Source organism: Arachis hypogaea, chromosome 10 (genome assembly GCF_003086295.3).
Source record: "Arachis hypogaea cultivar Tifrunner chromosome 10, arahy.Tifrunner.gnm2.J5K5, whole genome shotgun sequence".
Taxonomy (NCBI): domain Eukaryota; kingdom Viridiplantae; phylum Streptophyta; class Magnoliopsida; order Fabales; family Fabaceae; genus Arachis; species Arachis hypogaea.
In genome coordinates, this window is record NC_092045.1 from 116,419,722 (window position 1) to 116,431,544 (window position 11,823).

The following is an 11,823-nucleotide window of genomic DNA, read 5'->3' on the forward strand; positions in this document are numbered from 1 at the left end:
GAAAAAAAATTAAGAGGAAACTAGCAAGACAACTACTAAATAATACACATGCTACATTGCAGCTTTTATAAGACTATTAAAAACTGTGTATGAGAATATGCATATTTCTCAAGGTGTATTTGGTCCGGGGAAAAATAAGAGCTACATCTTCACTAAGATGATAAAACAAGAGACAATATTTACAAGAGAGATTGTCCATAGTAGAATTTCAATTTTACAAAATAAGTGCTACATATTTACTAAATTACTTGGTTTAAGAGCTCCTGAAGTTCTAATGAATTGTTTAACCATTGGCTCTATAAATATGAGCATCAAGCACTGGGATTTCTCCATTAATGAGCTCAAAGACACAAACATCTCCAACTTTTAAATCATTCTCAAGACTAAAAGGCCGCCAACCATTCGAGATATAGGCAGCTGCTGCTGCGGGATAACAGAGCAACTTTGCAGGCCACAACTTGCCTTGGTACCGTATCTCTACATTCTGCTCCTTGTTTTCAAAATACTTTATGTAGAAGGAAGCTTTAAAATTCTGCATGATATATAACATTATGTAACAACACCACATAGAAGCTTGCATGATATTTAAGTTTCCTTATGGATAAATGTATAAGCTTAAACTTACAGCCCTTGATCTCTGTAGATTACTCTTCCCTAGCTTGATCATGAAAGAGGGATTTTCTGAGTTGAACTTCTGAGCTTCTTCCAGGCATCGAAAACCACAGGTCCCAGGCTCAAAAACTGGCTCCAATACCATAAAAGGATTTGAAAAACAATTAGAAAGAATCTTACCTTCAGAGTAAGATCTCTATGCATTTAGCCATTAAGTTCAAAACATGCTGACTATGAACAACAATCTCTATGCATTTCGCCACAAAAAAAAGATCAGTTGAATCAACAAAAAGTACAAGGATTCGATCATAAAAGAAGCATACCATCCGAACGATGAATGACAGATGGAATTATTGGCATCTCAATGTTTTTCTCTTCAGATTGACTGCCTCCTTCCACATCTCTAGTTTCTGTGGCAATTCTCAATTGCTTACTTGTAAAAGGCAATGATAATGATAATGGTGTTTTCAATCTTTTCTGCTCTCTGCCCCAACATTGTGGTGGCAGCTCATTCAAAGTCTCAACCGAATCATTGTCGATCCGGTTATTGAAAGGATAGTGTATTTCAAGGCCACTCATGTCAAATATGTGTACCTCAAAACAAGAAGTTCCATTGAACTCAAATCGCAACAAGTGACCATGATCCAGACAGTAATATGCAGCAAATTCTTTCCAACCCTTTTCAAATAAAATGTCATCATCATGCTGAGTCCATTGTACTTTCCATTGAGTGCCATCTGGAGGCTTCAGATACACTGGATTTTTCACATCACCACCATATTTGCTAGTGAACTTGTTTGGTATCTTCTGCAGTGCAAATGAACCTGATGTTAGTAATTATAATAATCAAAACTCATGAGCATAAAAGGAAACTAAAGAGTGATGACACATCTCCCTCTATCTATGTCACACTATGTAACTGAGATTAAGAATCAGTTATATTTTTTCAAGTTAGTTAGATGTTAACTACAACTACTAATTAGTCACAAACATTATAGTGTATAAAATTATGTATTGCATTGCATTTCAGCACTTGTGCTATTCACTTTATCTTTTTCATAATCAGCAAAAAATCACCTTCCATGGTTTTCATATGACTCTTGATATTTCCTAATGCTGATCAAGACCAAGAATTCTGATCCAAGTAGTGCTTGTGCATCATACAAAATGTTCAGGAAAAAGAAAAGAAAAGAAAAAGCATGCATGCATGTGTGTGGTTCAGTTACAACATTAAGAGAGAGAGATGCAGATTTTGTATGCACTAACTAAAACTGAAGAAAGAGTGAGAAGAGCAGGTGAATGAAAGAAGCAGCTTACAAGATTTCCATCTTGAAGGCTTTGTCTGAGAATAATCTTAAAGAAACAGATCAAAGTTTTTGGAGGAGAATGCTTGTTTGGTTGGTAGCTACATGAAGCCATGGTTATTTTTTGACACAAGTAACAATTATTGTGTCTGCTACACTTTTTAAGTGGACACTGAAACTATTGGGAGAAAGGAAAGGGTTAAAACATATAATAATGCTATTTACTATGACCACTTCTACTTTAAAACATAAGGTGCATGCTACAGTAAAGATGTCCAAAACTGTCTTCACTTGAAGATGTCACATGTATGCCTTATTTACCTGACATCTGTCTTTAGTGGGCCCAGTGTAAGGAAGCCTCTCTTTCTCATCTGTTGAAGCTGTTGGTGCAGCTTTCATCTTTTGTTGGTTAGTTGATATTAATAAACTGAATTTCTCTAATTTCTTGATCAAATGCATGGACACAAGAAGGAGCATTGAACAATCCATTTTGGAAAACTTTTCTTCTGATTTTGCATTTTTCACATTCAAATCCTGTAGTGATGAAAACCACCTAGCATCATTTGCCAGAGCAATATTTAATTCCATAAAACAATTTTTCTGTTCTTAGTATACAGCAAACAATCACATTAAACATCCATTGATTCAATGACAACAATGGAGAATAAAATTCAAGATTTCAGAACATAAGAATGTGTTATAAGCAAATTTTAGAAGAACAAAAATTACTTATAGAAATACATAATCTACATGAGTCACTACTGAAACCTTCCATGGGAATATGCTTACATGCATATATCTCATGGGGTGTTTGATTGGAAAGAAATGAGTTGCATTTTCATGGATTAGATTCATAACCTGCAATAATGTCAACAAGGTGATAAAACATGAAACAACACTGAAACTCTTAACCCTATGGATACATCATTGGTACACACAAATAAGGATTGGATAAGGTAGAAGTTTGATTTTACAAAAGAGAAACAAACATTTTCACAAAACAACTTAGTTAAAGAAGTCCTGAAGTTCTAAAAGCTTAACAAACGACCGGCTCTATAAATATGAACATCGAGCACTCGATCTTTTCCATTGACAAGCTCAAAGACACAAACATCTCCAGCCTTTAAATTACTGGCACCAACAAAAGCTTGCCAACCGGCAGAGATATAGGCAGCAGAAGATGATGGATAATAGAGCAACTTTGCTGGCAACAACTTGTTTCTCAACTTTATCTGTATATTCGGCTTCTTCCTTGCAAAATACTTTGTGAAGAAGGGAACTGGTATGACCTGGATCACAAATATTTTCATCATCATCATCAGAACAGAACCACAATTAGTGCAAGTATAACAATAGCAACTTATAAGTTTACAAACAGATGAATGTAAAAGCATAAACTTACAGCAGTTGTTCTTGGTAGATTTGTTTGTGTGATCTTGACCATGAAAGAGGGATTTTCTGACTTGAAATTCCGAGCTGCTTTCAGAGATTGAAAGCCACAGGACCATGACTTGAAAGCTGGCTCCGATTTAATAACACATTCGAAACATTATAAGAAAGAAAGATGTTATGAGTAAGTTGCAAATAAAGGAGTGAAACATTCTTCATATAACTATCAGTTTTAAGAGTTCTTGAAGCTCTAGTGGATTGCCTAACCTTTGGCTCTATAAATATGAGTTTCAAACACCGGATCATCTCTATCGACGAGCTCAAACACAGTAACATCCCCAGGTTGTAATTTACTTGCTTGAGCAAATTGGAGCCATCCAGAAGAGATAAAGGCAGTAGAATTTTGTCGATAATACCGCAACTTTGCAGGAAACAAGTTCCCCTCAAACCTTATCTTTACTTTCTGCACCTCATTTTTAAAGTATTTTATGAAAAAGGAAGCTGGAAAATTCTGCATCACAACATATTTTCATCATTATTGTCAGAACAGAATCACAATTTGTGAAATAACAATATGTAACAACATTAACTTACACGGTTTGAACGTATAGCTTGCCTTATCTTGACAATGAAAAAGGGATTTTCAGAGCTGAACTTCTCAGCTTCTTTCAGAGCCTTAAACCCACTGGTCCCAGGAGAGAAATCTGAAACCAATATCATAAAATAAGAAAATGATTAGAACAGATCTTACTCAAGGAATAAATCAGATACAAGCTATATATATTGGTTTTGGAACAGCTTAGACCCTATTTGATCTCTATTTCCAAAATTAAACAAATAAAATCAAGAACTCAGTTGCAACACAAAATAAAAGGATCATCCAATCATTAAAAAGTAACATACCAAGGAAATCTTGCCGGGAAGATGAAAATACTGGCATTTCAAGGCTTGTATCCTTAGATTGGCTACCTCTTTCGACATCTCTAGATTTTGTAGCACTTCTCAATCGTTTCGTTTTAGAAGGAGTCGATAATGGTGCTACCGACCGCTTCCTTAGACCCCCCCGGAGTGGTGATGGGGGCTTATTTAAAATCTCAACACAATCATCATCAGTGTGATCATTGGGAGGATAGTTTATTTCAAGGCAACTCATGTCAAATATGTGAACCTCAAAAAGAGAAGTTTTTTTATAGTCAAACCACAACAAGTGCCCTTGATCTAGAGAGTAATATGCAGCAAACTCTTTCCAACCATTTTCAAATATAATCTCACCATTATGATTAGTCCAATCTATTTTCCATTGAGTGCCGTCTGGAAGCTTAAGATACACTGGATTCGGCACACCACCACCATATATCCTACTGAACTTTCTTGGTATCTTCTGCAATGCCAATGAAACTGTTGTTAATAATAAGCATGATTATCAAACAGAAACTGATTCCTCCCACTTTATTTGTGTCAATCAACCTCCTAACAACCTTCTAAGAATTTTTCTAACAAGTTTTCCCTCTTTTCCTAGCAGCAGCTTTGCTTATTCAGTTACTGCTCTAACTAACTACTAACTAGCCAATGAAACTGTTGTTAAGAAGCACAGTAACAATCAGAACTCAAATGCATGAATGTTTGAGGAGCATGCTATGCTGCTGAGGAACCCTGCAGTGTGTGATTCTGTTACCTCACAGGGAAAAATCACAAAGAGACAAAGAGACAGTGAAAGATAAGAGGTAGAGGTGATGAAAATGCTTACAAGAGTTCCAGCTTGGAGACTTTTACTGAGAAGAATCTTGAAGAAGCTGATCACAGTGGAAGGAGACTTGTTCTTTGGTTGGAAGCTAGTTGAAGCCATGGAAAGAAGTTGTTGATTACACACTCACTCATAGACACTGTGTCTCTCAGGTAAGAAGACAACATGTGAAGAATGCCCAAAAAGAAAGAAAAGAAAGATGAAAATGCTTATTTCCTAAGGGTAAGATGGTAATTTAAGTAACATGTAGAGATGGTACGCAATAATTGATGACATTGAAACTCACCTATTTACAGAACCTTTAGCAGAGAGAGTTACAACATTTTTCAATAAAAATTCATGTGACATATTCAAATTTCAAGGAATATATTATTATATAGAAATTGGCATGTTAACCTTTGGAAAGATGAAAATGTACATAGTTCGGTAAACCTGAATTTGTCCTTAGATTTGGTCTTAAATATGCATAGGGTCTATTTTTTAGACTTTTAACTTAGTTTTAAATTCGATAAAATTTAAACTTTTTTTGCTATAATTATACTGAATCTAAATTGGATAAAAGTTATATTTTTAAAATTTTAACAATAATTTATAAAGTAATTTATTGATAAAAAATATATTTATGATACACCTGTACAAAAAAAAAATTATTATCAAAAAGTTAATATTTATATTTAAATTTAAATTTGTCTATAAATTTTATTTTGATACTTTTTTAATCTATTTTTAATTTAACAAGTATTATTAAAAATAAAATAATAAACTTATAATAAAAAACGAACCTAATTGCAATGTAAAAAGGGTATTTGTCCTCACAAATTTTTTAAAAAAATAATATATATATATATATATATTTGCTTCTTTTATATTATATTTACCCAAAAATAAAATATTCTTTTGTTTTATATTAAATTTTTTTGTTAAACTTAACATATAATAATAATAATTATATTATTAAATTTGAGTTAGTATAATAATAAAAATAAATAAATAAATAAATAAACTAAAAAAATAGTGATAATTAATTTTATTATATTAGTTAATTAGTTGATAATTAAATTAAAAATTAATTTTTTAATTAAATACAACTTAAATTATTAGTAATTTTTTAATTATTTAAGATAAAAATTATTAGCAAGTATTGAGAGTTCGAATTCCATCTCGTATGTGTAGTAATACACTCTTAAATGAAATTTAAATTTATAATGGAATAATACTTAACATGTTGAGGATTGTAGGAAGCCAAAAAAAATATATTATCTATACCTAAATTTTATTATATTTTTGCTCCCGCTATAAAATTTTTCTGGGTCCGTCACTGCTTATAATTAATATAATATAATATTAGAATTAATTTAAAATATATATACCTCTTTTTAATTCTTTTACGGTACACATAAGTCGGATAAAATCAGGTTCGCTTTAACTCATATCCGACCCTAAATAATAACCGAGTATTTTTTGAGACTCGTACCCGACCCTAAACCCGTTAAAATCACACCAAACTAACTCCTAGAATATTTGGATCCAGACCGAATCTTTGAGTCGGATCGAGCCATGTGCATCCTACTTTCGACCTCAACAATTGAAGTATTCTATTCTATTCCACTTACACACCACTACTACTACTATTACAAGTCAAATCTCACATCTTTGACTTCAGTACCCAATGAAGTCCTTTTCTTCATGATTATACTCTAAAAGAATCTCTTCAAGATGAGAAGCTTGTAAACACTTTCGTTCTTATGTAAGTAGCATCTTCATTTATTTATTAGTTAAGTGTTTAACTAAGGATGCTAACATCAAATTTTTGGTGCTAGGAAATATGGTGCTAGTGTGCCAATTCCAGTGTTTCTCAAGCCTACAAATGGCACCAAATGGAATTGTTCAGTGCATGATGATGAGATTCTGTTTGAAAATTATGGAAAGAGTTTGCTGCATATTACTCTCTGGATCATGGTCATTTCAGGACTAGGTTGAATTTGCAAAATCATTTAGTACTGACAATTCCATTCTTATTATTCAGATCTTATGAATGGAACCAGATAACAATAACATAAACCATGCATGAGCACTAAAGAAAGTTTGATAAGCAATTTATTTAAGATCACAATGACTAAAACAAACATATAAAATGTGCAGTTTTTGTGTGTGTCACTACTCACTACTGAAAACTTCCCATACTGTCACTACTCACTACTAAAAAAATGAGTGACATATCTCCCAAACATACCATTTTATTATTGGTCACACAAAACAGCAACATTGTCAACAAGGATACTAAACAAAACACAATTAAATTGGATATGGTAGAAGGTTCATCCAAAAAAAGGAGCTAAACAATATCAGAAAATTTCTTGGTTAAATAGCCCCTGAAGTCCAGGTTACTTAACCATCTGCTCTATAAATTCGACATTCGAGCAATGCATCTTTTTCATTGACGAGCTCAAGGATACAAACATCTCCAGCTTTTAAATTATTGTCAAGAGTGAAATCCAGCCAACCGCAGGAGATATAGGCACTACCCGGATAACACAGCAACTTTGCAGGCCACAACTTGCTATCAAATCTTATCACTACATATGGCTCCTTCTTTTTGAAATACTTGTTGAAGAAGGAAACTGGCACTTTCTGCAGCATGATTATTTTTATCATCATTGTCATAACAAAATCACAATTTCTGGAAGTATAACAATAGAAATCATATAAGTTTCTACATGGATATGAACATAAACTTACAGCCCTTGATTTTGATAGATCACTTTCTGTTATCTTGATCACGAAAGAGGGATTTTGTGCCTCGGAGTTCTTAGATTCTTTTGGACTTTTGGACTTCTTAGCTTCTTTCTGAGATTGAATCCCAGAGCTCTGAGGCTGGAAAGCTGGCACCAGCTCCACAAAAGATTAGAAATATTATTAGAATGAATCCTATACATGATTAGAAATGATGTGGTTAAATCTAAAGAAGAAGTAAATAATAACAGCTAAGCTAACAACCATTATTTGTATTAAAATTAGTTCTAACTCTGCTTAAACTTCAAAAACACTGCCTAAGAACACCAATGTCTATGCATCAGCCACAAAAGCAGAAAGAAAATCACTTGATTGACAATGGCATATGAAGTTATTCGCGTCACACGACCGTATCATCAAGATATTTTAAATGGAACCAGAATTCAAAAACACAATTATTGCTCCAAGGCTTCTTTTTGTACACTCAAACAAGGAATGAGTACAACAGGTTTTCATTATTAGAAAAGGTGAATGACACATTCTTCACAAACTATTAGTTTTAAAAGCTCTTGAAGTTCTAGCGAATTGCCTAACCTTGGGCTCTATAAATATGAACATCAAGCACTGGATCTTCTCTTTCGATGAGCTCAAAAATAGTAACATCCCCAGGTTGTAGTGTACTTGTTCGAACGAAAAGACCCCAACCGGAAGAGATAATGGCCTGAGAATTATATGGATAACAGCGCAGCTTTGCAGGAATCAATATCTTCTGAAACCTTATCTGTACATTCTGCTCCTTTTCAAAATACTTTCTGAAAAAGGAAGCTTGGAAATTCTGCAACACAACATATTCTCATCATTATCATCAGACAGAATCCCAATTTGTAAAATCACAATAATAACATGTAAAAAGTAAAAACATAAACTTACAACTGTTGGTCTTGATACATTGCTTTGCCTTGCCTTGACTATGAAAAAGGGATTTTCTGATTTGAATTTCAGTGCTTCATTCAGAGCTTGAAACCCACTGGTCCCAGGATAGAAATCTGAATCCACCAGTATCATAAAACACAAAATGGTTAAGGATTTAAGAACAGAACAAGGCCTATTTTGTACCTATTTCACAAAACTAACAAAAGAAATTAGAAAAACTAGATACATACCATTCACATATGGCAATTTCTTAAGCTGTGTCTCTTCGGATTGGCTATCCAATTGGTTATCTTCTTCACTATCTTCCAAATCTATAGTTTCAACAGCAAATTTCACTCTTTTACCTCTAGAAGGAGATGATGGCTTCGGTGCTGCATTCGCCTTTTTCTTCGGCTGCGGCTGTTCATTCAAGATCCCAGCCAAGTTACCATCATTGATGAGGTCCTTGGAAGGATACTCTATCTCAAGGCAACTCATGTCGAATATTTGTACTTCCATTTTAGAAGTTCCATTGTACTCAAACCACAACAAATGGCCATTTTCGAGAGAGTAATATGCAGCAAACTCTCTCCAGCCCTTTTCAAACTGAATCTCACCATCTTGATTAGTCCAATCTATTCTCCATTCAGTGTCATCTGCAGGCTTCAGATACACTGGATTCGGAAAACCATTACCATACTTCTTACTAAACTTGTTTGGTAGCTTCTGCATGCCAATGAAACAGTTCTTGGTTAACCATAACTAACTTTTTTCCCTTCTTTCCTAACAGTAGCTTTGCTGATTCAGCAACTGTTCTAACCAATTAACTAACTAACTAACTAATCAATGGAACTATTGTTTGTAAGCATAATAAATTAATAACAATCAAAACTCAGAAGCATGCTATGCTGCATGTGTTTTCTGTTACCTCAGGAACAATCACAGGTAGGGGTAGCAAAACGGGTTGAACCCGTCGGGTCGATCTGCTAAACCCACTAAAAAAGCGGGTCAGACCAGATTTGGAGTCCGCTAAATTTAAAAAATTCGTCAAACCCGCACCGTTTTGGCGGCGTGGGGTGGGCCGGTCCGCCGGGCTGAATATTTTTATTTTTTTTATTAAATAAAATAGTGATTACTATTATAAAAATAATTATAGAATTTTCAAACACTTTTTTTTATTCTTCTTTTAGTTATTAACTTTATTTATTTTATTTTACAATTTTGTATATTTATTCAAATTATATGACTTATTTTTTAAAATAAAGATGATTTTATTGACAAATATTATTTTGAACAATTTTATTGAAGTTAAAAATTTTAAAAATAATAATAAAAAAAATTATATTATAATTTGACTATTTTTTATTTATATTTGATTTTTTAATTATTATTTTTTAGTTAATTTTAATAAATTTTATTTAAAAAAAAAAAGAACCAAGTGGGTTAGCCGCTGATCCGCCAATCCGTCATAAAGTGGAGCGGCTAACATTTTGAACACATCTTAGTTGGCGGGACGGGTTGATCCATTTCATTTATAGAACGGGTCGGCCCACTTTGCCACCCAAAAAGAAAATTGGTATGAATTAAATAATATTTTAAGAAAAGAGGATATGAAAGTGAAGAAAATGCTCACTCACAAGAATTCCATTTTGAAGGCTTTCTGTGAGAACAATCATGAAGAAACTGATCACAGTTGAAGGAGAATGGTGATTGTGTTGGAAGCTAGAGGAAGCCATGGATGTTGTTGTTGTAAGTGTAACTAACACACACACACACAGAGTCACAGTCAGAGTCACAAAGCACTGTGTCACTCTGGTAAGAACTAAGAACACAATTTATAAAAAATCAGAAGGGTAAGACCGTAATTTCATTTACTTTGTAAAGTTGGAATGCAATTAAATTCACCTTCTCTCATCAATAAATTGTTGTCAACTTAGTTAATGAAAATAAGGCTTAATATAAGTATCTATGACGTGCAACACGACACCATCCATGACTTGCATGCAATGCAGTCCTTTTCTTCAGGATTATACTCTCAAAATTCAAAAACTCTTCAACATGGGAAGCATGTAACTTGTAAGCGTGTTTCTTGCATGATCAGCGTCTTCATTTTTCTCGTTAAAATAAGACTTTTTTTTATAGAATTTGTATACTATTAAGTTGTTAAAAAAATTAGTGTTATTGGTAAAATTTTAGTAATAAAAATAAAAATATAAAAAATATTTAAAAAATATATTTTTTTTAGAAACTATAATTTACATTTTTTTAGATAATTTTTACTTAAAAAAATTTAACATAATAAATAAATAAATAAAATATTTTTATATTATTATACTTAAATATAATTATTAAATAAAAAAATTTATATACAAAATATCTAAACATAAAATATTTTTTTATTTTTTAAAAAAAATTAAAAAAATACCACTTGAAAATTTATTTTTTCCCTAAAAGTTCATCCAATATAACATTATTTTTGGTAATTTTATCAGCACCATGAACATTATTAGTATTATATAAGTACAAATATCTTTTAGTTTTAAAATTTTGGAATTGGGAGTTTGGAGGAAAATGGATTATTTTAAAGGATTTTTCAAAGGAAAAAAATCCGTAATATATACTAATTTATTTCTTGAAAGCATTTACTAGTGTTAATTTTTTTTAAGAGGAAAATAATATGAAAAAAAATATTGTCACTTGATAATATCACTTCTAATTTGATAAAAATTTGATTGTAATAAATATATTTCGTATTAAAAGTTAAGACTTAAAAGTATAGTACTTCACAAATTGAGAGAGAGATTATCTATTGAGAAAATATAACATTACTTCTAAAAAAGTATAGTATCTATCTCTTAAAAAACTAAAATGATGCCTCCAATATTTCAAATACTGAACTAATTTCATTTTTTTTAGAAAATTACGTTAGTTTCCCAAAACTCCACCTATGCTATGCTTAGTTCTTAGTTCTTACCAGAGTGACACAGTGCTTTGTGACTCTGACTGTGACTCTGTGTGTGTGTGTGTTAGTTACACTTACAACAACAACATCCATGGCTTCCTCTAGCTTCCAACACAATCACCATTCTCCTTCAACTGTGATCAGTTTCTTCATGATTGTTCTCACAG

The 11,823-nt window shown here is 32.4% G+C and overlaps 3 protein-coding genes across 4 annotated transcripts; all 3 read right to left on the reverse strand.

Moving 5' to 3' along the window:
- Positions 1–40: 40 nt before the first annotated feature.
- Positions 41–2,829, reverse strand: LOC112717097 (B3 domain-containing transcription factor VRN1). 2 transcript variants are annotated; one of them, XM_025769194.3, is made up of 6 exons: positions 2,706–2,829; positions 2,238–2,450; positions 1,930–2,094; positions 936–1,419; positions 626–741; positions 41–532 (listed from the first exon to the last, which is right to left on the reverse strand). In XM_025769194.3, exons 1-6 carry the CDS (start codon positions 2,769–2,771, stop codon positions 284–286), a joined length of 1,293 nt encoding a protein of 430 aa, XP_025624979.1. In that variant the 5' UTR covers positions 2,772–2,829; the 3' UTR covers positions 41–283. The 2 variants fall into 2 exon arrangements, with proteins under 2 accessions (XP_025624979.1, XP_025624980.1); XM_025769195.3 differs by lacking the exon at positions 1,930–2,094.
- Positions 2,732–5,256, reverse strand: LOC112717096 (B3 domain-containing transcription factor VRN1). Its single transcript, XM_025769193.3, has 6 exons — positions 5,053–5,256; positions 4,209–4,686; positions 3,900–4,009; positions 3,573–3,816; positions 3,319–3,434; positions 2,732–3,205 (listed from the first exon to the last, which is right to left on the reverse strand). The coding sequence occupies exons 1-6, from the start codon at positions 5,149–5,151 to the stop codon at positions 2,945–2,947; spliced, it is 1,308 nt and encodes a 435-aa protein (XP_025624978.1). The 5' UTR covers positions 5,152–5,256; the 3' UTR covers positions 2,732–2,944.
- Positions 5,257–7,124: 1,868 nt separating this feature from the next.
- On the reverse strand, positions 7,125–10,443 carry LOC112717098 (B3 domain-containing transcription factor VRN1). Its single transcript, XM_025769196.3, has 6 exons — positions 10,332–10,443; positions 8,946–9,420; positions 8,713–8,828; positions 8,377–8,617; positions 7,789–7,931; positions 7,125–7,680 (listed from the first exon to the last, which is right to left on the reverse strand). The coding sequence occupies exons 1-6, from the start codon at positions 10,428–10,430 to the stop codon at positions 7,438–7,440; spliced, it is 1,317 nt and encodes a 438-aa protein (XP_025624981.1). The 5' UTR covers positions 10,431–10,443; the 3' UTR covers positions 7,125–7,437.
- Positions 10,444–11,823: the final 1,380 nt, after the last annotated feature.